The sequence below is a fragment of the Bubalus bubalis genome, chromosome 11 (genome assembly GCF_019923935.1).
Source record: "Bubalus bubalis isolate 160015118507 breed Murrah chromosome 11, NDDB_SH_1, whole genome shotgun sequence".
Classification (NCBI taxonomy): domain Eukaryota; kingdom Metazoa; phylum Chordata; class Mammalia; order Artiodactyla; family Bovidae; genus Bubalus; species Bubalus bubalis.
This window is the reverse complement of record NC_059167.1, coordinates 43,022,006-43,047,196: the sequence shown is the minus strand read 5'-3', so window position 1 is coordinate 43,047,196 and position 25,191 is coordinate 43,022,006. Positions and strand designations below refer to the sequence as shown.

The window sequence follows — 25,191 nt, the reverse complement described above, 5'->3', positions numbered from 1 at the left end:
GAACCTGGACTGGCGACTCGTTTCATATATGATATTATACATGTTTCAATGCCATTCTCCCAAATCATCCCACCCTCTCCCTCTCCCACAGAGTCCAAAAGACTGTTCTATACATCAGTGTCTCTTTTGCTGTCTTGTATACAGGGTTTTGTTACCATCTTTCTAAATTCCATATATATGAGTTAGTATACTGTATTGGTGTTTTTCTTTCTGGCTTACTTCACTCTGTATAAGAAAAATATTAACTATAATCGTATACATTTTCATTTTTATGACCTCATTCTGATTTTTGTCCATATCAACATATTTTTCCACAAGTTATTCACACCACATGAGCCATTTTGGATTTTTATTTTTGGACTATAAAAGAAGAGATAATTTTGTAGATGATAAAGAAGAATTCCATGTTTGAGAATGGCTTAAAAAATGAAGGGAGATCCAAATATGATGTTTCAGTTAATTCTACAAAATATCTTTCCATTTGGTTATGAATCAAATCCCAGTATCCTTTCACCATTGTAGTTTTGATTTTTGAACACTAGCAAAGCAAAATGCTGTTTGTTATTTATGGTTGTATTCCAGTCATTCTGTAGCCAACCAGAAGAAAGAGTGTGCATTTTGGGATCAGAGTTCTGAGTTCTAGTTCTAGCTTTGCCCTTTAAGCTCCATATGGTCATGGGTATGGCTTTAAAGCTCTTAGAGCCCTGGGTTCCTCTATTAGATGTGATGAAGCTTTCACCATGACTTGCTATGGGCATTACCTGAGTTAATTTAGTTCTTCTTGTGCTTGTGAGGCTGGAAATGACCTTCCCAGGTTTCTTATTCACACAGTAGGAATATTATCCCCCAATGAGACTGTTGAGAGAAAAAAGTGATACAATTATGTGAATGTTTTGTTAGCCCTTAGCTGCACAGCTTTTAGAAGTTATATAATTGCTTGAGGTTTAGCTTCATTGGCTCTTTAATTCAACAAAACATTAATTATGCCTAATAAATCTAGGAGTCTAGTGTCATTTTCACAGTTTATTGTGACCCACACAGTCAAAGGCTTTGGCATAGTCAATAAAGCAGAAATAGATGTTTTTCTGGAACTCTCTTGATTTTTCCATGATCTAGCGGATGTTGGAAATTTGATCTCTGGTTCCTCTGCCTTTTCTAAAACCAGTTTGAACATCAGTAAGTTCACAGTTCACATATTGCTGAAGCCTGGCTTGGAGAATTTTGAGCATTACTTTACTAGCATGTGAGATGAGTGCAATCGTGTGGTAGTTTGAGCATTCTTTGGCATTGCTTTTCTTTGGGATTGGAATGAAAACTGACCTTTTCCAGTCCTGTGGCCACTGCTGAGTTTTCCAAATTTGTTGGCATATTGAGTGCAGCACTTTCACAATAACTGTGGAAAATTCTGAAAGAGATGGGAATACCAGACCACCTGACCTGCCTCTTGAGAAATCTGTATGCAGGTCAGGAAGCAACAGTTAAACCTGGACATGGAACAACAGACTGGTTCCAAATAGGAAAAGGAGTACGTCAAGGCTGTATATTGTCACCCTGCTTATTTAACTTATATGCAGAGTACATCATGAGAAACGCTGGACTGGAAGAAACGCAAGCTGGAATCAAGTTTGCTGGGAGAAATATCAATAACCTCAGATATGCAGATGACACCACCCTTATGGCAGAAAGTGAAGAGGAACTCAAAAGCCTCTTGATGAAAGTGAAAGTGGAGAGTGAAAAAGTTGGCTTAAAGCTCAACATTCAGAAAATGAAGATCATGGCATCCGGTCCCATCACTTCATGGGAAATAGATGGGGAAACAGTGGAAACAGTGTCAGACTTTATTTTCTTGGGGTCCAAAATCACTGCAGATGGTGACTGCAGCCATGAAATTAAAAGATGCTTACTCCTTGGAAGGAACGTTATGACCAACCTAGATAGCATATTCAAAAGCAGAGACATTACTTTGCCAACAAAGGTCTGTCTAGTCAAGGCTATGGTTTTTCCTGTGGTCATGTATAGATGTGAGAGTTGGACTGTGAAGAAGGCTGAGTGCCGAAGAATTGATGCTTTTGAACTGTGGTGTTGGCGAAGACTGTTGAGGGTCCCTTGGACTGCAAGGAGATCCAACCAGTCCATTCTGAAGGAGATCAGCCTTGGGATTTCTTTGGAAGGACTGATGCTAAAGCTGAAACTCCAGTACTTTGGCCACCTCATGCGAAGACTTGACTCATTGGAAAAGACTCTGATGCTGGGAGGGATTGGGGGCAAGAGGAGAAGGGGACGACAGAGGATGAGATGGCTGGATGGCATCACTGACTCGATGGACGTGAGTCTGGGTGAACTCCGGGAGTTGGTGATGGACAGGGAGGCCTGGCGTGCTGCGATTCATGGGGTCGCAAAGAGCTGGACATGACTGAGCGACTGAACTGACTAGTGTCATTGGCTCTTAGAACTTACAGATGTTCTGCAGATTCTTTTCAAGAGTCCTCTGGCTGATATATTTGTTTCAGGTCTCCGTGAAGCTGCTACTTGGGCTTTTTGTTACCTTTGGAAGGTGGATGAAGAGACACTGTGTTAAAAACAGTCCTCAATTCTTGAGAGAGATAGTTGAATCTTTCCTGGGAGGGCACAGGGAAAAGGAACCAATAATTGACAGAAGAAAGTATTGGGTTGGCCAAAAAGTTTGTTCGCGCTCTTCCATACCATCTCTTGGAAACCTAAACTAACTTTTTGGCCAACCCAGTACAAATAAGAGTCTAAGGAAGATGGGTATGGTTGGGATTAACTGCTGCCTGGTCCCACTGTGAGTTCCAGTAATCACACTTTCTGTTACTCCCATAGCACTTTGTTAATAAGATACTTAGAACCCTTATCATATTCTGTCTTTACTAAACTATAAAATCCTTGAAGGAAAGAAGTTTTCACTCAATTTAGTACTCCTGGCAGTATAGGCAGTATAGGCCTTGAATTGCCTAGATTCACACCCTAGTGCCCTACTTACTGTGTGGCCTCAAGTTACTGAACCTCTTTGGGCCTCACTTTACTCATCTGTAAAGTAGAGATAGCACCAAGATATACATTTAGGATTTCTTTGAGTTAAATAAAATACTGCATTAAGGCTAGGCTATATAGAATAGTGCCAGACACATAGTAAAAACTCACCAAATTTTGGCTATTGGTATTATAAACACCTCCAACTCAAACACAAGTTTCTGAATCGACTAGGAATTGGGTCCCTGAGAGAGATTGAAGGGATCAGCTTAAGGAGGACTGACCTGAGACTGACAGACTGTTGGGGCTTGTTGGACCCTAAGACCACCCATGTGTTGCCCTACTCCCTGCTCCAAAGAGCAGAGAGCAATCCAGTACTAACAAGGCTGTTCCTACAGCTCTCCTGCCCTTCCTTTCCAAAAGGACTACCGAGTGCGTGTGGAAGCAGGGCGGCATGATGGCAACTTAGCTGGCCACTGCTCGTTCACACATGCTCTTCAGCTACAGTGAATGAACAAAACTTGAAGAGAGAAGTTAGCAAAAGGAAATACCCAAACTCAGCAGTTGGGCTGGGAGAACAGAGGAAGAGTGAGGGGAGGCAGGGCAGGGATTAGGGATTGGGAAAACAGGAGGAAGGTTCAGAGGACATAGAAAAAGTTGACAATGGAGGTTACAGGAGGAGGCAGGGAAGGTAGATGAAGGGAAGATAGAAGTCCTAGCTTCCCAGGGTATAGAAAAAGCAGAAAGAGTTAGCCCAGAACCTGTGAGGTTAACACTTTCTGCCTCTAGGAGTTGAGTCACTGCTCAGGAGAGAATCCAGTCACCAGGTGGCAGTGGTGCCCCAGTCACATGTTCTGAGCCAACTGTGGCCAACAGTCTCTCTCCTTATTTGCTGAGAATATGTGTTAAGGCAGCTGAGCTCAAAATTACGCAGTAACATTGGATAGTTCTTACTAGGCAGAATTTTGAAGAAAAGCAACCGTAGGTACACATGGTTATCTTTCTCTAAACTTCATAACTATTTTTCAGTCACAGATGGTAGCAATTAGAGAATTCTGGCTTTTGTTTAAAATGATCCTGTTAAACTCAGGGAGGAGAACTATAGGCCAAAGAGTGTGAAGCTCTACTGCTGTTGTGCCTTATGCCTTTATTCATTGTAATGTAAATGTGAGAAATAAAATCAAGGTTCATTTTCATAACACTTTTTCACTTTAAAAATGTTGGCTTATAACTGGCATATACTCTTCACATGTCCTCTTCAGAGTGAGTTTGCTTTGGTCATGTTGTGAGAAGTCAGAAAGTAAATAATTTCTGCCTTGACAGACGTCTGTGACTTTTTCATCCAGAGTTGAAGAACCTTGATAGTACAAACCCATTTATTTTGTTAGGGGTTTGTCACTGAGTTTTTTTTTCAGTTCTGTTTTGTTATGACTTAGACAAAACTATTCCCCCATACATGCAGCTACGCCTGGCCTATTTTTGAGTTGAAAATTTAAACACTTGAGAGAATGAAATGAGTAGTTTGATTCTAAATTTAACCTCCAGGCTTTGATAATGGGATATTTCTAGTATTTAAAAACCAAAGGTAAGAAAAATTTACAGTTTTGGAGTGCCAGTCATACATTTAGAGGTAGAAAATTGTTAGGCTAATATGTCAAAATAAATTGCTATAATTTTAGTCAGTTCTTTGTAGATATTCATATCCTTAAGAATTTCATAAAAACTTTTATTTTAAAATTAATTTTGAAATTTCAAAGAAACAATTTCCCAATGTAGAAAGCTACCAGAGTTCTAAAACTGAATCATGATCAGTCATTTCCAAAGCACCAAGAGAATAATTTATCTCTGTCCTAGACTAGCTCCTCATCTCTGAATGTTTTCTGTTTTTACCATGTTTTCTATTCTATCCAGCCCTCTTGCTTAACCCCTGCTTTTCTTCTCTTTCCCTTTTCTTATACACAATCATCTTTTTCTTTTTTTGTTGTTTATCTTTTAAAAAATTATTTATTTTTAATTGAAGGATGGTTGCTTTACAGTATTGGTTTGATTTCTGCCATACATCAACATGAATTAGCCATAGGTACACATATGTCCCCTCCCTCTTGAATCTTCCTGTTGTTCTGTTTATCTTTTCAAGTTTGTTTTTCCTTTAATCCTTTTCTCTTTCCTTGCCTCTCATTTTTTTCTATTGTTTTCAGTTTTCTCCTGCTTATTCACTTTTGTCTTTCCCCATTTCTTTGCCTGCCCTCTGCTCTTTACTGATAACTGAAGAATTAAAGTGTGTGCATATAAGTATTTCCAATTATCTTATTGGAGAACATTTTATATTTTCCATGAGCAATTATCAAAGCAAGAAAATGGAATTTTATATATTTCTATAAAAGATAAATTTTATATGGGAATATATAAAAACTTTATATATTTCTATTAAAAAATAAAGCGGTTGTTAATTTATATGCTATATCCTGCCCTTGCCTATGTTCTGATGGCCAAGAGAGTGCAAAGCAGGAACAAGGAAGCAGAGGGGGTTTTGATTCAGGGCATATGTCAGAGAGGTGGAGCAAGACTTCATGTCTCACTTTTTTCCTAAGACTGCTGACTCATTAGTAATGGAGGGGTGATACAGTGTTGAAGGCATTCAACCAATCTTCCCCCCTCAAATATTCTTTATCATGGTTTTTCAAAATAGGCTGATCTCCTTCTCCTATCAAGTAGTGAGCCACATGGTCTCTGTTATATCGAAACTGCTGAGCTTGATGGGTAAGTTATTACAATTCAAATAATTTTTTAGATTGGTTTTCAATTTATTTAAGAGCAATAGCTTTAGAAACAAAACCTAACTTAAATCTTAAACCTTAATCTTAGATGCAATGTGTGTGTGTGTGTGTGTGTGTATACACCATGGAATATTAATCATTAAAAAGAATGAAATAATGCCATTTGCAGCAACACGGATGGACCTTGAGATTGTCATACTGAGTGAAGTAACTCAGAGAAAGACAAATGTCATATATCACTTAAATGTGGAATCTAAATTGATAAATTGATACAAAGGAACTTAGTTCAAAGCAGATATAGACACACTTATGATTACCAAAGGGGTAAATTAGGGATTTGAGATTAACACATACATACACTGCTATATATAAAACAGATAAACAGCAAGAATCTACTGTATAATACAGGGAACTACATTAAATATAATAACCTATAATGGAAAAGAATCTGAAAAAGAATATATGTGTATATTGAATGACTTTGCTGTACACCTGAAACACTGTAAATCAACTATACCTCAATCAAAAAAACTAAAAAAAATACTCTTAATTTTATATTCTTGGAAGAAATAAGACTGGTAAATTGCAAAGTCTGTTAAAAATTTTTTTTTTGATGTGAACCATTTTCAAAGTTTTTATTGAATTTATTACAATACTGCTTATGTTTTATGTTTTGGTGTTTTGGTTGTGAGGCACGTGGGATCTTAGCCCCTGACCAGGGATTGAATCTGCACCCCCTGCATTGGAAGGTGAAGTCTTAGCCACTGGACCATCAGGGAAGTCCCATTTAGTCCATTTGCTAGTTACTTTGCAGATCTTGTGAAAACTCTGTCTTTTTTCTTGAATTTATTTCAGAAACAATGAGCTAATTATATATGTGAGTAATATATATAGTTTACATAGGGATTCTTCACTGAGATTCCCTGGAAGGGTCTCTTTGTTTATTTGTTTTTAATATGAAGTGCTTTTCTAAAGAAAACGAGAGGAATGGCAATCAAGATCTCTTGAAGAAAGAAGAACTGGTGTTACTTTATAAGGCAACTTTTGGACTGGGTCAAGTGAGGATGTAGAGAGAGAAATGAAGTAGGATGCAGTTTTGACATAGACGCTAATTTGGAATTTAGTTATAGTTCATATAGTAATTTCGTTTCAATGGATTCAGTTAGTCTGTCTGACATAAAAACGTTTATTGAACACTTACATTTTAAAGTGTGTGCTTGAGATGGATTCTATCATTTAATCCTGATGTAGGTACTATAGCCCTATTGTATAGGCAAGGAAACGAAAGCTTGGAGAGACTAAAGAATTTGTCCCAGACTAACAAATGAAACCAGGACTCAAACCTGGCAGTCTAACAAAAGAGCCCATGGTTTTAACCACTGCCTTCTAAATCATTGCTGTACTGAGGTATCCAAATAGAGATCAGCCTATGTGATCCTACCCTTGGTTTGGCAGAAGCTAAAATAGTGCTAAGAGGAAAATTTACAGCTATACGTGTATATACTTGAAAAGAGAAAAAAAAGCCTCAAACCAATTATCAAATCTTCCATTCATAACCTAGAAAATGGCAAAATAAACCAAAGCAAGTAGAAGGAAGGAGCAAAGAGAAAAGAAAATCAATGAATTTGAAAATAGAAAAAGAATATAGAAAAAGAAAGAGTTAGTTCTTTGAAAACATCAGTAAAATAGACACATTTTTAAGACTGTGAAAGGAAAAAAAAAAAGATACAAGTTAACAATATCATGAATGAACCAGGGAGTATTACAATAGTTCCTGAAGTCATCAAAAAGATATGCAGATACTCTGTATAACTCTATACACATTAACAACCTAGAGTAAATGGACTACTTCATTGAAAAACAGTCAGAACTCATCCAGTATGAAATAGTTTGAGTAGTCCTGTAATTGTTAAGGAAACAATTCAAATATAAAACATAAAACTATAAAACCTTTAGAAAAAAACATAGTAGAAAGTCTTGAAGATTTAAGGCTAGTCAAAGAGCTCTTAGATTTGATCCAAAAAGCATAATGCATAAAAGGAAAATTTGACAAACTGGACTTTGTCATGTTAAATTTCTTTTTTTTTTTTTTTCTGTGCAAAAGACTCTGTTAAGAGTATGAAAATAAAAGTTACAGACTAGGAGAAAATACTTGCTATGTATATCTGACAAAGGACTTGTATCTTGAATATATGAAAAATATTTAAAGCTCCACAGTAAAAAAAATCCAATTAGAAAACTGACAAATGATATTAAAGGACAGTTCACCAAAGATAACTTACAAATGGCAAATAAGTACATGAAAAGATGCCGAACAACTTTAGCCATTGGGATATTAAAGTTAAAACAACAATGATATATCACTTCCCACTTATCCTATCAGAATAACCAAAATAAAAACTAGTGAGAACTCCAAATGCTGGCAAGAACATTGAGAAACCAAATCACTCACACATTGCTGATGAGAATATAAATGCTACAGTCACTCTGGAAAAGAGTGTGGCAGTTTCTTAAAAAGCTAAGCATGTAGCTCCTGTATCCAGCAGTTTCATTATCTGGCACTTATCCCAGAGAAATGACTTATGCTTACACAAAAATTTGTATACAAACGTTTAGGGCACTTTATTTGTAATATCTCCAACTAGAAACAACTTACATGTCTGTCACCAGGTGAATGGTTGAACAAACTGTGGTATATCCATATTGTGGAATATTACTGAGCAACAAAGAGGAATGAACTATTGATATATGCAATAACCTGAATGAATCATCACAGAATCATATTGAGTGAAAAAAGTAAATATCAGAAGGTCACATACTGTATTATTTCATTTATATAACATTTCTATAAAATTAGAGAAATGGATAACAGATTAGGAATTGCCAGGAGTTTAAGATGGGTTGGAGGAGGCAGAGAAGGTGTATGTCCATAAATGGAGCCCAGAGGAATCCTCGTGTTGATTGAAGTGTTCCATATCTTGACTGTTAATGTCAGTATCCTGGTTGTGATATTGTGATACAGTTTCGTGAGATGGTACCATAGGAGAAATTGACTAAAAGGTAAAAAGGATCTTTCTGTATTGTTTCTTATGTTGAAAATCATTTTGAAGTTTATCAAGATATTGACCAAAGTGACTGTACCATTTTAGATGTCACTATTAGTATATGAGATTTTCAGTGACTATCCTGGTATGATCAATCTTTTAAATTTCAGATAGTTCAGATAGTAGGCATGTAGTAGTATTATTATTTAGATAGTAGGCAAGTAGTAGTATCTCATTATGGTTTTAATTTGCATTTCCCTAGTGAGAAATGACAGTGAATTTTTTTTTTATCACTGTATTTCTTCTTTAGTGAAGTGTCTATTCAGATCCTTTATGCATGTGTTATTTTATATTGTCATTTGTAGTTTTTTTTACAGATTAAAAAATATTATTTGAGAAAAAAAAATCAGGAGTTTTGGAAAAAAATTTTTTTTATCAGTGAGGGCTGTGTGTGATTATTCTTCCTCTTTAGTTTCCATGTCTGAATATAGAAGTGAGATATTAGAATCCTGAGGAAACAAATTAACATGATGATGAACTTTGGTGAGTGACAGCATATATGGAATAGGGCTGAGGAATGAGAGCTGTCTAGTCCAGTTGGTGTGATTGTTTAAATTATTTGAAAAGTCATTTAAAGGGCAAATATTTGTCCTTTAATCTCAACACCACTGTCTCACTCTTTTCCATCAAGCCCAACTCAGTTTCTGCCTCAATTATGAAGTTATTTTTGACTGTCTATACTCATCTCTGCCTCCTAGAATTTGTAGATTTAGATCAGTAAGATCTAAATGACTTTTGAATAAAGTTATTTCAATTATACATTCGCTTAATGTTTTCTGCAGTAAGCTGTTTGACTAATGGGCATTCCTTGGATTCAGTTCTTATTGCCATAACATCATTGTGAAACTTAATCATGGAGAAGTTTAGATTAAATGAAGTTGCAGGTATCTGCTCAGTTCTCTAAATTCAGTTTTTCATGGTTTGGCATGCACTTCCAAAAGGTGATATTTGCTTTTTTACCTACCACTTGTTTTCCTCAAGAGGACAGTAACCTTCAGGGCTGCATTGATTTCATGGGTGACTATGGTATGTATTCAGTCAATATTTGTTGACCCACTACTACTGAACCCACTACTAAACATTTCCATAAAGACTGAACTCTGACAGATGCTCTTAAGCTATGGTAGAAGAGAATTTGGTTGAACTCAGTGAGGAAGCTAACATGACAAACTCCTTAAACAGGAGACTTGAGTGATGGCCATAGAATCCTCACTGCTGGTCATCTCATGAATACCAGACAGCCATCTGTCCAATGTATACATGGTCTTGCTTGGAAGAAGATGACCAGCTCCTTGTGATCTACTTAGTTCCTGTCTAGTTTTATGATTCTAGATGTATGGGATTCTTGGCTTGATTCTTCAAGAAAAAGAAAGCTGTATTCCTTTTCCCATTTGAATTTCAGCTACTGTGAAATTTGCTATGACCATTCTTAACCAGTAAAACTTCTGCCTAGATACCAGATTCTGGAGTGATACTGACCTCCTTTAACTGGCAACTGTGTTCCCATTCCTAATGTGTTTTGTAACTCATGCATGATGTCTAAGAATGTTCGAATGCAACCATACTTATTATTAATACATCCTCTGTTTTTCTAAATAGCCAAACAGATCACTGTTGTTACAGAGATGTGCCGTGGATGGAATGCTAACTCTTCGGAGTCTGCAAAGACTTGTCCACTTTCCTGAGATAGTGTGGGAGGTGTGAATGACATTCAGAGGGAGTTTCTTGAATCTCTTGTGTTGGATTTTGCATGTGCTAAAATTGCGGAAATGCCCCTGATTGCTTTGTGTAAGATACTGTTGGGCTACTTCATTTAAAAGTTCATGTCATGTCAATTAATTTTACAGGGAAACAAACCTTAAAGTGCGCCACGCGCTCTCAGTTACCTCAGAACTTGGAGCAGATATTAGCAGACTTGCAAAGTTTGATGGTAAGTGTTTAAAACTGAAAAAGAAAGACCTCAAAACCAAAAAGCTTTTGTAACAAAGCCATGTAACAAAATAATTATATGAAATTCAATTTATGTTTCTTTTTATTTGGTGGAAGGACATAAAATTCTCCAAGCATCAAAGCCTGTGATCTCCTCTCACGCTCAAGGGTAAAAATGTTTAACAAGGGGAGAATGGCTGTATCAGTTCATTGTTCCTTTCATCCTTGTTTTCTCTTCTCTAGACTTCGTTCCCTCTGGTCCTATAATACCTTTCATTTGCCTGACCTGGGTCTCCCTGGAGCCTCATACAGACTTGCTGAGGATGAGTAACAGGCCACACTAGCTCTAACTAGCCATGTGTTCTCTGGCTCCATAACAAAGACCAAACCCCAGACTACAGACTTGATGAAGACAGTAACTCTGCCTCATATATTTCTGTCTTTCAGAGTGCCTGGTATAATATCATAAAGATAGTAGGTGTTCAAGAAGAACATTATAATTTATCAATCAGTTGTCAACTATTGCCCTGTATTTTAGACCAGGGTTTTGTTATCACCATCTTCACATCATTCAACCCAGTCCCATGCTCCTCAGCATGGTCTCCCCTGCCTATTCTACTCCATCTGTGTCTTGTTCTTTTCTATCAAAGCTGTCACAGAGTAGCAAAATTCTTCTAGTCAAAGGAAAAATAATTAATGGTAGGACTTCGGGCATCCTGATAGGTGGTTGGAGAATCTTTGGGGTCTTCCTGGCATCCCTCAATGGTCTCTCTTGGATATCAATATTTCCATACAGATTTGTTTTATTTATTAACCCATATTTATGAGTTTGAGGCTATCTTTCTAAATGTTTCCTTTGGAGTCTACTAAATGAAAATATGGACAAGCAAGATCCTGTGAGTTAGAGCACAGGCAGCTTTACATTTTAAAGTTTCTTAGGGCACAACTTAGAGCTCCTATTGCTTGTGCTTTGCATTTGCTTATAGACTCCATCTGGATACTGTTAATATTTTAATCTTTCTTAAATGAGTGCCATTGTAACAAATGTTTACAGAAAAAAAATATTCCTCCAGTTTGAGATTTAAGTCAGGGGAATAGCCAGGAAACTGAATGGCCCAAGAAATATTTTGATTAGATTAAAATAAATTACACATTTTCTACTAAGTAATTTTTTTCAATGAAATTTTACTGTTATATGAATCCAAAAAAGTAAATTGTGTTCATGAATCAAAATACTTCCTTAAAACACGTCAAGGAATATTCATAGAGTCCTAAAAGTGCAACCTAAATGTAATTTACTCATTTCTTTCCTGGCAGAAGTGTACCTTTACACCTCTGTTAATCTATGAGGAGGTAAAAATTCATGACTTCTTGCTTACTTTACTGTTAAAAAGCAGAAAATTATGTTATAATTGCCAGCTCATTTTCTTTCATAGATACTGGCACAGATAGCCTGTGCTGTGATTTAGATACAAACAACCCTGAAATCATAGTGGCATAAACAGTAGAAGTTTATTTCTTCCTCATGTAGCATCTGATGCAGGTTGGATGGGCTTCTTCATCTTGTAGCTTTGATGCCTAGACTAATGGGCCTTAAGGTGATTACATCAGAGTAAGGAGGAGATGAAAGAGACAAGCTAACTTTTAACTGCTCTACCTCTCATGTTTCATTGGCCAACACGAGTCACATGGGCCTGACCTAACTGCAAGAGAGGAAATGAGTATGGAGTTGAGTTGAGTGCTGTCTCTACCACACCCCGTGACCAGAGGTCAATTCCAGGATCCTGTGTAAAGGGACACACTAGATTAGGTAGATTTCTTACTTGGAACTGCAGGAATGGGGCCAAGAATCTGCCTTCTCAACATGACTCCTCATACCCCTCTCAAATCCTCCCTGGCCTGCTTGACTTTTTCTTTTTTCTCATAGCACTTATCTGGCATTCTCTACAAAGTGCTTATTTTCTGCTTGTTATTTATTGTCTATCTCTACCTGCTGCAGTGTGAGCTGAACAAGGATCTCTGTTTTGGTCACTGATAAATGCCAAGTCCCTGGAACAAAGCATGGCACAGAGTGATTGCTCAACAAATCCTTGATGAATGCATGAATAAATGGTCACAGGGGCCAGAGAGTGGGGGACAGGATCAGCCTCAGGCCCCAAAAAGACATGAGAGAGCAAAGGAGGGGCCTAAGGTAAGGGACAGAGGGTGGAGTATGAAATGATGGGTGAAGAAGAGACTTCTGATGGGAACTTGTAAGACAAAGCAAGAGTGCTGGGGCCCCTTCTCTTGGAGGCAGTGGCTGGGAAAGGGACCATCTGCTGTGGTGGTTTTATAATGACTTTCCGCAGAATCTTTCCTCCAAACAAAACAGAGTTGAACACAGAAGTCCGAAATTTAAACTAATACAAGTGGTGCTGCTTGGGCTAAAGCAGAAAATACTTCTTCACCTAAAATAATTCTTTTATCACAGATGGGATAACAGGTCCAGAGAGGTTAAAGGACTTGTGTGTGTGTGTATGTGGATGTATATATATACACAGATAAAGTCTTTATTAATACTTAATAAAATTGATTTTAAAAGTGTATTCATAATTATTACTTAATAGTTGTGGTCTGCATTTGCTTCAAATAGCATAGGTGATTCACAAAACCTCTAATATATAATAGTTTTTGCCAATAAAGACAACACAGACCTCTATTGTCTCTCATTTATACATAAACTGTGATCACTTTTCAGAGAACATGTAATGCCAAATTTATGAGGCAGGTACACTTCTGGGCTAAATATCAGATCTCTGCTAAATTTACTTTTTCTTCTTAAATCTTGGGTTGAATTTCAATCTACCATAACATTCAAGGCAATAGGATGTTCTATGGGTTTAGCCATATTAAAATATGATTTCCTATTTCCAAGAAAACATCTGAAAAATGAATAGAGGGATTAAGGGGAAATAAACTTGATAGAATATAAAAATTAATCCCCCCCTCTTAGCAGACAAATTTAAAGATGAGTGATGCAATATGTGGAAAAGTCTTTGAAAGAGTTGGAACAGTTAACAAACCCCAAATCTTTCCCGCAATTGCTTTTGCTTTCTTATAGCCTTCAACTTTTCTTTCATTTCCTTCTTTTTAAGCCTTAATTTTAATTTCATTCTTTCCCTACCTCTGTGACATACACGTTCACACACCAATACTTTTACTATATACACACATTTCTCTCATGACCCTAGCCATCGTTTTTCTTTCCTCCCTTTTTGCATTATTTCTAACTATTCTCTTTGCATCTTTCTCCTTCAACTCTTTGTTTTTAATAGTTTACTTATCTCCTCTATCTGAATTCTCTTTTTCTCTATTATTTTAAAATATTTTATATTTTCATCACTCTCTTTGTATTCTTAGTTTATTAAGTTTTTGGTGGCATAGTGGTAAAGAATCTGCCTCCCAGAATTTTGCCTCCCAGCAAAAGACACAGATGTGGATTCAGTCCCTGGGTCAGGAAGATCCCCTGGAGGAGGAAATGGCTACCCACTCTAGTATTCTTGCCTGGAAAATTCCACGGACAGAGGAGCCTGGCGGGCTACAGTTCATGGAGTCGCAAAGGGTTGGACACAACTGAGCATGCATGACACATCACATCAAGTTTATCATTAAGCACCTCTAAGGACAAGTTGCAATACAAAGTATGTAGAATTACAACATATCTTCACAGGTACTATCATGATTCTTTTGATACTTCTCCTCCATTCTTTTTCTATCCCCTCTTTTAGGTCTCCTCTGTTAACCTTTGTCATAATGGGATATCAATAGATTTCAAGTTTTCCTCTCAGGGCTAAAAAAAATTTCTTTCAGTCATGAGAAGTAAAACCAGATATTGCCTCCCTTAGGTTTCCCAGATGGTTAAGTGGTTAAGAATCCACCTGCCAATGCAGGAGATGCAGGAGACATGAGTTTGATCCCTGGGTCAGAAGGATCCCCTGGAGGAGGAAATGGCAACCATTCCAGTATTCTTGCCTGGTGGGTTACAGTCCATAGGGTCATAAAAGAGTTAAAGAGGACTGAACTACTGAGCACACAGCACACACTGTATCCTTTAGCTTAAATTAGAAGTATGATGTCAGCATTTTGTACATTTGGAAGTGCCCTGCCTGGCTATGGCAAGGTCTAATAGATGAGACAGATGTGTGAGGCATGCCCTTTCTGTCTTTGCTGTGTGTATCTTTTAGCTTGTGACATCTGGGCAAATCTGAGTAAGGTCTTGGTTTTGCTTCTAGTTACCATGTATTTTTTCTCCTGAGATTTGTGTCAGTTCAGTTCAGTTCAGTCGCTCAGTTGTGTCCGACTCTTTGCGACCCCATGAACTGCAGCACGCCAGGCCTCCCTGTCCATCACCAACTCCCGGAGTCCACCCAAACCCATGTCCATTGAATCGGTGATACCATCCAGCCATTTCATCCTCTGTCGTCCCCTTCTCCTCCTGCCCTCAGTCTTTCCCAGCATCAGGGTCTTTTCCAATGAGGCAGCTCTTCGCATCAGGTGACCAAAGTATTGGAGTTTCAGCTTCAACATCAGTCCTTCCAATGAACATCCAGGAGAACATCCAATGATCTCCTTTAGGATGGACTGGTTGGATCTCCTTGCAGTCCAAGGGACTCTCAAGGGTCTTCTCCAACACCACAGTTCAAAAGCATCAATTCTTCTGTGCTCAGCTTTATTTTTAGTCCAACTCTCACATCCATACATGACCATTGGAAAAACCATAGCCTTTACTAGATGGACCTTTATTGACAAAGGAATGTCTCTGCTTTTGAATATGCTGTCTAGGTTGGTCATAACTTTCCTTCCAAGGAGTAAGCGTCTTTTAATTTCATGGCTGCAATCTCCATCTGCAATGATTTCGGAGCTCAGAAAAATAAAGTCTGACACTGTTTCCACTGTTTCTCCATCTGTTTGCCATGACGTGATGGAACCGCATGCCATGATCTTAGTTTTCTGAATGTTGAGCTTTAAGCCAACTTTTTCACTCTCCTCTTTCACTTTCATCAAGAGGCTCTTTAGTTCTTCACTTTCTGCCATTTGTGTCACACTGCTATCTTTAGCACCGAACTACAGTTCCAGTCCTGTATCAAAAGGACGTATCATATCTTCTAAGTAGCTGAATACCCGAGTTTCCGTTGACTCATTGGAAAAGACTCTAATGCTGGGAGGGATTGGGAGCAGGAGGAGAAGGGGACAACAGGATGAGATGGCTGAATGGCATCGCTGACTCGATGGACGTGAATCTGAGTGAACTCCGGGAGTTGGTGATGGACAGGGAGGCCTGGCGTGCTGCGATTCATAGGGTTGCAGAGTCGGACATGACTGAGTGACTGAACTGAACTGAACTGAACCCAAGAAGTCCCCACTGGGAACTCCAAACTGGGGACAACATCAGCAAGCATCAAAACTGAGGTGGGTAGGGCCTTAGGATGTCTCTTGTAAGTCTCCCTGCCTCCCCACTTTTGCTCTTAAACCTAAGGACAGTAACTTGTTGGTGGCCTCTTAAGGCATGGCATGAGCTTTCTTTCTTTCTTTTTTTTTCTTTTATCCATTCACTCGGCCACCTGTTCATTTACTTACTAAATGTATATTTCACACAAAGCCAAGGGATTTGCTAAGCCCCGAGATACAGTGGTTAACAAGTCAGACTCAGGCCTTGCCTTCATAGCACTTATAGCCCTGGGGAGAAGACAGATTTGAACAAGGACTCATCCTCAAAGAAACCTTTAATTAGATAAAAGTTCTAAAGTTCCCAGGCCTACCCATGATGTTGACACATGAACAAGTAGTCACTATGTACCAGGCACCATGCTAAGTAATTGCACATTTTATTTTATTAAATCCTTACAGCCCCAGGAGGAAGAGATTACTATTACTTCCAATTTATGGGCTAGGAAACAGAGACCCAGATAAATTGAATAAGTTCCCCAAGGTCACATGGTTACTAAGTGGAAGAAGTAGAATATGAACCTAGGACTACTGGCAAAGCCTTACATGAAGTGAAGTGAAGTGAAGTCGCTCAGTTGTCCGACTCTTTGCGATCCCATGGACTGTAGCCTACCAGGCTCCTCAGTCCATGGAATTTTCCAGGCAAGAGTACTGGAGTGGGTTGCCATTTTCTTCTCCAAGCCTTACATGAGAGGCTCTAAATTGTAAACAAAAAGGCATTATTGGAGAGTCAGGGGAATCAGCATGACTGCTTAGCTCCTGATAAGGGTAAGATTTTAATTGAAGAATACTTTAAACCTGAAAGTACAAAATTAAATTCTGGAGATCAAGTCCATCCAGGACCCAGATGACATCACCATGTTTTTTAAAAGTAGCAAAGTTCTCAGTGATCTTGAATGTCAGGATCTCTGACAAGAGTTTATAGAAGAGTTGGCCAAACATAGAAACCAGTACATGCACGACAGAGTTGGGTTTTGGTAGGTAAATCCATTTATTTGAAAAGTTCTCATATAAATATTTTTATACATTTCAAACATCAGAAAAATTGATATGTAGTCTGTTGAATTGTATAAAAAATGATATATAACTTGGCCTAATATTATAAAAAGTATAAAAATAGAGTGGATCTTGATTTTTCATTTTGAAGTCTTTCAGGAATTGACAAGTTTTTATAAATAACTGGAAATAGTTTCAATTATACATTTGTAAACTGGTCAGTCTTATGCCTTGGGGAAAGCCCCGGATGTAAATTGTCCAAATGTGTTTAAGAATCTTTTGCATATTGTTACTGGACTAAGATCTGTTTTTTTGCAACAATGACAAGTTTACATATTTTGTATGACTGTTAATACTGAGTTGTGAAGCAGGGAAAGGTTGACTCTTTATTTAAGGAATCTTTGTGTATTTTTGTGGTCCTTTCTAAAGAAGAGCATGTGTGTAATTAAAACACAGAAAAACAAGCATCTCTTTTTGGTTAAAAAAATCCAAACACACAGAAAGTCTTTGTTAGAATCTTGTGACTTTTTAAACTTTCCAGATCAGTTTCTCATTCACCTGGATAGAAGCACAGCTCAGTAGCAGAGCTGATGTGACTGTGTGAGACACAGAAGCCTTGTGAAGAAAATAACTTTTTTCTTTACTGCTGGTGTTGATGTGGCCATTATGGTGATATGGCCATTATGGTGATGATGATGGGTAGCTAAGGCTTACGGTTGAAGAGTAATGAGGTTTTAGAAAATGGGAAGGTGACATTTTTCTAAGAAAAAAATATTTATCACAATCGTCAGGGCAACAGTAGAGGGCAGTCTTCTAAACTCTAATAAGCACTTGGCTGGAGCACTCTTGAACAGCAACGATGTCTTAATTCAATAGCTAATTGTCTTCGAGAAGAGTTGCAGTGCAGATAATCAAGAAGCATTGCTAACAGTAATAATATCCATAAAGAAATAAAGTCAAGTACTCTGGGAAAATCTTGAAATATGGGACACTGAGTTCCATTTTCATGATAAACTATAGATTTCCATTCTACAGTGGAACACTTTAGTTTGAGAACAATAGTAGGTTGTTAATTAACTAGCAATCCAGCTGACTAAATTTGGAATGCCAGGAGGGTTCAGAGTGAAATCTTGTAGATTTTGTTTGGTACGAGCCTCGAGTATTTCTCTGTGATTGCAAACTGGATGAACTGCTATCTGCTTTCACATCTATTTTTTTTTCAGAGAAGCAAACAACTGTGACTGACTAGTTTCATTATATTTATACTTCATAATTGACATGATTTTTCCCCCAGTTGTTTTATTGCTCATCAAAGATGATTTTGTTCTCTGTACATGTGTTCTGTGAATAACTATGTGAGAAACAATGCTCTTTTTTCTAAACTGTTTTCTCATCCATTGTCAAACTGTTACCTGCCACTTACTCTATGACTCAGTTAGCAGAGGGAAGCAGGGTCCTACAGTTTTTCTCTAATCCTTATTGTGCTTTATGGCAGGGATATATTTTTGCTTGCTTCTAATGTGCTTGAAGTTGCCTACTTTATTTTCAGTGTTCTCAGATCTATTTGTATCGCTTCAGAGTTAGGCCAACTTAAGTGGCCCACTGTGGTTAGACCATTAGGTCTTCCAATCCCCTTTATCATTGTTACCATGGAAATATACCACCACTTCTTTCATTCATCTTAGATCTGCTCAGGTACCCACATCACCTTCCCATCTCTCTCTTGAAATCATCTTTCCATCCATCTCTCCAACAAATATTTATTAAGTTCCTATTATGTAGGTAGTATGATAGGTTATGGGGATACGGAAGTGAATACAGTGCTCCATTAAAAGGAACCTGTTTACCCTTTTTGGAAAGAGGAAGAAAAGACATTGGGAAGTTTGTGTTTTGTGCTAACAGGACTAAAAGAGGGAAGCGGAGCACTTCTAAAGATTAAAAAAAAGTAGCTTGGCTTTGTTCATGCTACTTTATTTTCACTAGGCCCTGTATTTAGTATGTACTTAAACCACTGGGCTCATACTCTTCCAGAATGACTGAATTGGTGCTGGGCCTCCAAAAACTGAGGCATAGCCCCTTGGCCTTACTGCCTGTTCCTGTCTAGAACCACACCCGTGGTGTCAGGCCAGAAATGGATGAGCCTTGGGGCCAGGGAGGAGCCAGCCAGCATGTTCAAGGCTATATTTGCTTCAATGTCAGTCTTTGCTTGCAACAATAAAAATGATCAAATGAGCCTGTTTTTTATATTCCTGTTGGCAGGAACTGTGTATCTTGTTGTTTTTGCCCAAAGCACATTTTTTTTTTTTTTAGTGGGCAAGTTTAAAGCTGGAGAAATTGAGTCTTGAATCTGGAATAAGCTTTAATGGTTGCTATGGATCCATTATTTTATTTAGGTTTTGCTGGTGATGCCTAGTTCAAGGTTCTGTAAAATTTGGGAATGTTAATTATTGGTCAACAAAAAAAAGATGTTGAATTCTTAGAGTTTAGAAAAAGTCTCCTCTTCCACAATGGAGTTGTCTAAATAACTTGGGCCAGTTGAAATCAGTTTTCACTTACTTTTGAATATCTGTGATATGCTATAATAGGAGCAAATGAGGACTTAGCCATTCCTGTTCATACAAAAAGTGACTTTGTATGGATTATTTAGCCTCATCCAAATCCTTCTGCCAGCACACTCACAGTTAGCAGTAGATGTCTGGGAAGAAGCCAGTGTGTGTCCCAGTTGGGGTGTTTCGGCAGCAATATTTCAGTGATTCTGGGGAAAGGTAGATGGGTTTGGAAAAGCAACCTGAGCCCTTAGAGTCTCTCATTCCTTTCAGGGTTTTGTTTGTTTTGTTTTTTCAAGCAAGGTCTATTAACTTTAGCAATCTGGTTGGTTAGGAATGATCAGGCCATGTGAAAACTGGTTGCTGTCATCTAGGTTTGTTGTAGTGTTAGTTGCTCAGTCGTGTCCAACTTTGAGACCCTATGGACTGTAGCCCATCAGGCTCCTCTGTCCATGGGATTCTCCAGGCAGAAATACTGGTGTGGGTAGCGTTTCTTTCTGCAGGGAATTTTCCCAACCCAGGGATCAAACCCAGCTCTCCTGCATTGCAGGCAGATTCTTTACTGTCTGAGCCACCAGAGAAGCTCCCATCACCTATGTCTATGAGCTTTAAAAGGAAAACATATCATCCTGGGAAGGAAAGGAGTCAGGTAAGAAGTCTCTAAGTTCAGGAGGGTGTTTGATGGGGGTGTAAACAGTGCAATATGGAAGTTCTGTAGGAAGTTCTGGTCTCTCTTCCCTTCAGTCAGTGCTAAAGACATACTTCCCTTTTTTATTTTCCAAATGTTGCTTTCTATGTTGCAAAATACCCTTTTGGTTTCTGATTAAATAAATGTATCTTTATTGTTTTGGGGAGAGAATTTTGTACACACTAATCTTACCCCTGGCTGGCTTGAATCTTGTTTTGATCTGTTCTCAGTTATCTTTTTCATTCCTTTCCTCTCTTTTCCTTCCTCTCTCCCTCTGTCTTTCAAATCTTTGTACTCAAAAAGTTAACCCCAACTATGTGCAATGCAAATGTACTTAAATCTAATAGATATACTTTGTGACAGAGTCCGTGAAAGATTATTTCTGGTTTCTTTTTCTATCAAGAGAACCCTCATCCTAAAAATGTATTTTCTTATTGAAATAATTGAACAAATTGATTGATTGATTTGGAATGGGCTTGGTATTAAAAAAAAAAAACAAAAAAAAAAAACTAGAAACATCTTTCGGACAGTTTGGGGCAAGTTATATGGTGCCTCTGAGAGTCCCCAGAACTCTGAATCTAATCAAGATAAGAAGCATGGAACAGCTGAAAGGAATCACATGCATTCTCAGGCACATGGGGCAAACAAGGCCCAGGTTTCCTGGGGGTGGAGTATAATAGGAACCCGAAATTCTGATTATGAGCCTAGAAAGACCCAATTAACTTTGGTTGTGAAACTAGAAGTATGCCATCTTAACCTGTGTGTAAGTTACATTAAATAATAATAAAAAAAAGATGAAATAAAAACTTTTAGGATCACCTCTGCTTTATCTTTCCAAAAATCATTTGTTTCAAACTAAAAGTAGAGATAAGTGATTGTTTTTTTGTTAATTTATTTTATTTTTTAACTTTACAATATTGTATTGGTTTTGCCATATATCAACATGAAAGTGATTGTTTTTTAAAGGAAAAAAACATCCCATGGCTCTTGGGGTTTCTATTCTTATTTGAACAGTGCAGAAAATCATGTTTCACAACATTTGTGCCCTGCCCCAGGTGATTTTTCCTAGCTTGACTTTGTATGTGTGTGTGTGTGTGTGAGAACGGTATGGCAGTCTACTCCAGTATTCTTGCCTGGAGGATTTCATGGACAGAAGAGCCTGCCGGGCTACAGTCCATGGGGTTCACAGAGTTGGACACACCTGAGTGACTAACACTTTCACTTTTTCATATATATGATACTGGGCTGTTGAAAAGAGAAAGAAAATGAACTGTATGAGAGAAGTAGGCTGCTAACGGTATTGCAGGCTTCTAAAGAGAGTTCAAGGTGAGGCATAAAGATGTTTGTTTCTTGTATTTTACAGGGATTGTTGTGTGTGAGGCGCCTAACAACAAGTTAGATAAATTCACCGGAGTTCTCTCTTGGAAGGGCAGCAAGCACTCACTCAACAATGAGAAGATAATCCTGAGGGGCTGTGTCCTGAGAAATACCAGCTGGTGTTTTGGAATGGTTATTTTTGCAGGTACAGTGGACTTCCCAGGGTACAGTGGGTGAACTCTTCCTGAGAACTGCATGGGCACAGTCTTTGGCTCTCCAGGTTGGATGAGCATGCAAAGTGCCCTTCTGAGTTGACTACAGAGTGTAGAGCACCAGGGTAAGACACCGCTGCTCTAGAAACAGTGTGCCTGGCCCCACTCTGTAAGGAACCACTGACATCACGAACTTATTCTTGAGAGTGCATGGGCCTTAATTGCTCAGATGCTAGATGTTTATTTTCTTATTCTCTAACCCCATCTCAATCATCCCTATCATCATATGTATTAATCAGCCTGCCTTTAAAGTGGAGGACAAGCATGAAAGAAAGTCCTGGCTCTGTTGTTGATTTTATAGTTTGCCAATTTCAAGCAGTCCTTTAAGAAAAGCCTTGTTAGAGATCCTGTCTAACGATCTTGCAGTCGTTTCTGTGTATACTTCAGAGCTTCTTCTATTATTTGTCAGCAGGCCAGCAGATTCTGGAAGGACTGTGCAGGCTGGAGGTGGGGGTGGGGCTTGAGGGAGGAAGGGGAGCATCTCTTACTCTTCCTGCTGCTACTTTTCCTGTCTCTAATTTATCTCTGGATGGCATCACCGACTCGATGGACATGAGTTTGAGTGAACTCCGGGAGTTGGTGATGGACAGGGAGGCCTGGGTGCTGCAATTCATGGGGTGGCAAAGAGTTGGACACGACTGGGCGACTGAACTGAACTGAATTTATCTCTAAAGGGCCCAAGGTGGCACTTTCTTGCCAAGGAAGCTTGCAGTAGCATCATTTCATAAAGCCTCTCAATTTTTACTCATGGCTTCAATTGTTAGCCCTTGACTTTTTAAAATCCTGTTTCTTGTGACACCAAATTAAGATGTGTTTTGGGCCCATTGACTATATGTGCAATCAAAATTGGAATGTTTTTCTTAACTGACTTTCTTCAGCAACAACAAAATGTTCATTAAAGTCTCAAAAGTGCTCCAAATCTAGAAAAATCTTTTGAATTCCTCCTAAATACTCTCAGCTGTGAGTGTTAACGAGGTCTCACTGTCGGGGCATTGCCATTATAAGGACTTGAGAAATCCCTCGAAATGAGGCAGTATATGTCATTTTATCTGGGAATGAATCTAGTTTCATCATGTTTTCATCAGATGCTTTTATTCTTTAGTCAGGGGAATAAACCCTTGATTATATATTTCCTTATTTTGCATCTTGTATTGAGAAAAAGCATGCTAGTCTTTTTTTTTTTTTACACTTATTTTATTTTATTTTAAATTTTATTTTATTTTTAAACTTTACATAATTGTATTAGTTTTGCCAAATATCAAAATGAATCCGCCACAGGTATACATGTGTTCCCTCTCTTTATCTTCCCACTTCAATTGTCACACTTAATGAAGAGATTTCTTGAAGGTTTCTTTTATTATTTTTTTAAATAATTTTATTTATTTTTTATTGTTTTCTGGCTGTGCTGGGTGTTCATTGCTGCTTATTTTTCTCTAGTTGTGATGAGTGGGGATTATTCTCTAGTTTCTACATGTGCAGGCTTCTCATTGCGATGGCTTCTCTTGTTGCAGAGCATGGGCTCTAGGGTGTGTGGACTTCAGTAATTGTGGCTCCTGGGCTCTAGAGTGTGGATTCAGTACTCATGGTGCACGTGCATAGTTGCTCCGCCACATGTGGGATCTTCCTGGATCAGGGATAGAACCTGTGTCTCCTTCATGGCCGGCAGATTCTTAACCACTGGACCACCAGGAAAGCCCTTCAAGGTCCTCCGATGGGAAAGACCTTCTCAGTTTGTTCCCTGTCATTAGAGAAGTGGAAGTGCATCATCCTAGGAGTGGGCTGTAACCCAAAGTTTTGTTTGCATTTGTGTGATCTTGTTTGGAATGACTCATTCAGGACCGTGGTTCAGCTATAGCATGTTATGTTAGGACAGCTGATGCGAGCCACTCAGGGGTCAGGTTTTTCTTCATCACGTTGGCTTTGTGTGGAAATGCTCCTCCACAGAAGAAAGTGGAGTGGTAAGTTGAACAGGTCCCCCTTCGAAACAGTATAACAGAAAGTTCACAGAATTTGGATTGGACATATCTGGGTTCAGATTTGTTTGCCAGCTGAAGGATGTTAAACCGTGGTTACTTAAAAGTCCTAAGCTTTAGTTTTATCTGCTGTAATGTGGGAATGAGTACATTAGGGAGTCACTATAAAGGCTCAGAGACGCAGTGCATATGGAAGAGAATGCCTCACAATTGCTATTTTCCTTCCTTCCCTGCTTCTCGCTTCTTCTGACATCAATTCAGAGCACACTATCTGCTCCATAGGCTGAGAGTTGGGATAATGTACTGCTCTTGGATCTTGGCAGGGAGAAATGGGGAATCACCCTCTTTTGTGATGTGACCTTAACGTTCACTGGCAGAGCATTTATTTATTATATATATTTATAAAGCAGAGCATGCCTATATTAACTTTCATCTAGGCACAAATATTAATAGAAAGCTTAATTAGAATAATTGCAGGCAGAGGAATGGTTGATTTTGTCAGTGCTAAAGTTGAACAAAGGAGTGTCTCAGCACCCTAAGTCTTGAGACATCTAACTTCGGGAACTAGGTCCATGTGAATGCCTAGATCTTACGAAAGTTATCTCAAACAAATTAACTATTCTTTCTGTATTAGTACTCTAGTTATACCTGCCCTTAAGGGTTGTGTAAGAAGTGTAGTTGACATAAACATGGTTTACTTTACAAATGTATAATTTATGAAGATTTTATGATATACATTAACAGCTAGGCCACGCCTCCCTGGAATGGCTTTTCTTTTAACTCACGACAGGAGAAAGTCCTGTTTCTAAGGGTAGCAGTCTTATCCATGTAAGGGGTCCATAGGAGTCAGCACCATCTTGGCGCATAGTAGGTTTTTGTGCTGGCTGTATTCCACTTGCCCCTGCAGATCCGCTGTCACCATTTCACACTCCTCTCTCTACCCTGGGAGGCTGACCTGTGTGGTTCACACTAATAGGTTTCCTTGGACTTTGGTCCTGTCTTTGGGGATCCCTGGGAAGAAATCAAAGGAAGAAGACTCAGGTCATTGTATTTATTTCCCCAGCTGCCTCCCTTAAAGCTGGCTGGGTCCCTCAACATAAAGCCACCCTTCCTT

The 25,191-nt window shown here is 38.5% G+C and overlaps 1 protein-coding gene across 13 annotated transcripts in view; it reads left to right on the top strand.

Annotated features, from left to right (window-relative positions):
* ATP8B4 (ATPase phospholipid transporting 8B4 (putative)) overlaps nucleotides 1–25,191 on the top strand; it is a 337,268-nt gene that overhangs the window by 196,530 nt on the left and 115,547 nt on the right. For all 13 annotated transcript variants that reach the window (XM_044925001.2, XM_044925002.2, XM_044924995.2 and 10 more), the window contains 3 exons: nucleotides 5,681–5,751; nucleotides 10,720–10,802; nucleotides 21,879–22,037. In XM_044925001.2, the coding sequence (XP_044780936.1) occupies nucleotides 5,681–5,751; nucleotides 10,720–10,802; nucleotides 21,879–22,037 (313 nt within the window). The remainder of the gene's footprint in view (nucleotides 1–5,680; nucleotides 5,752–10,719; nucleotides 10,803–21,878; nucleotides 22,038–25,191) is intronic.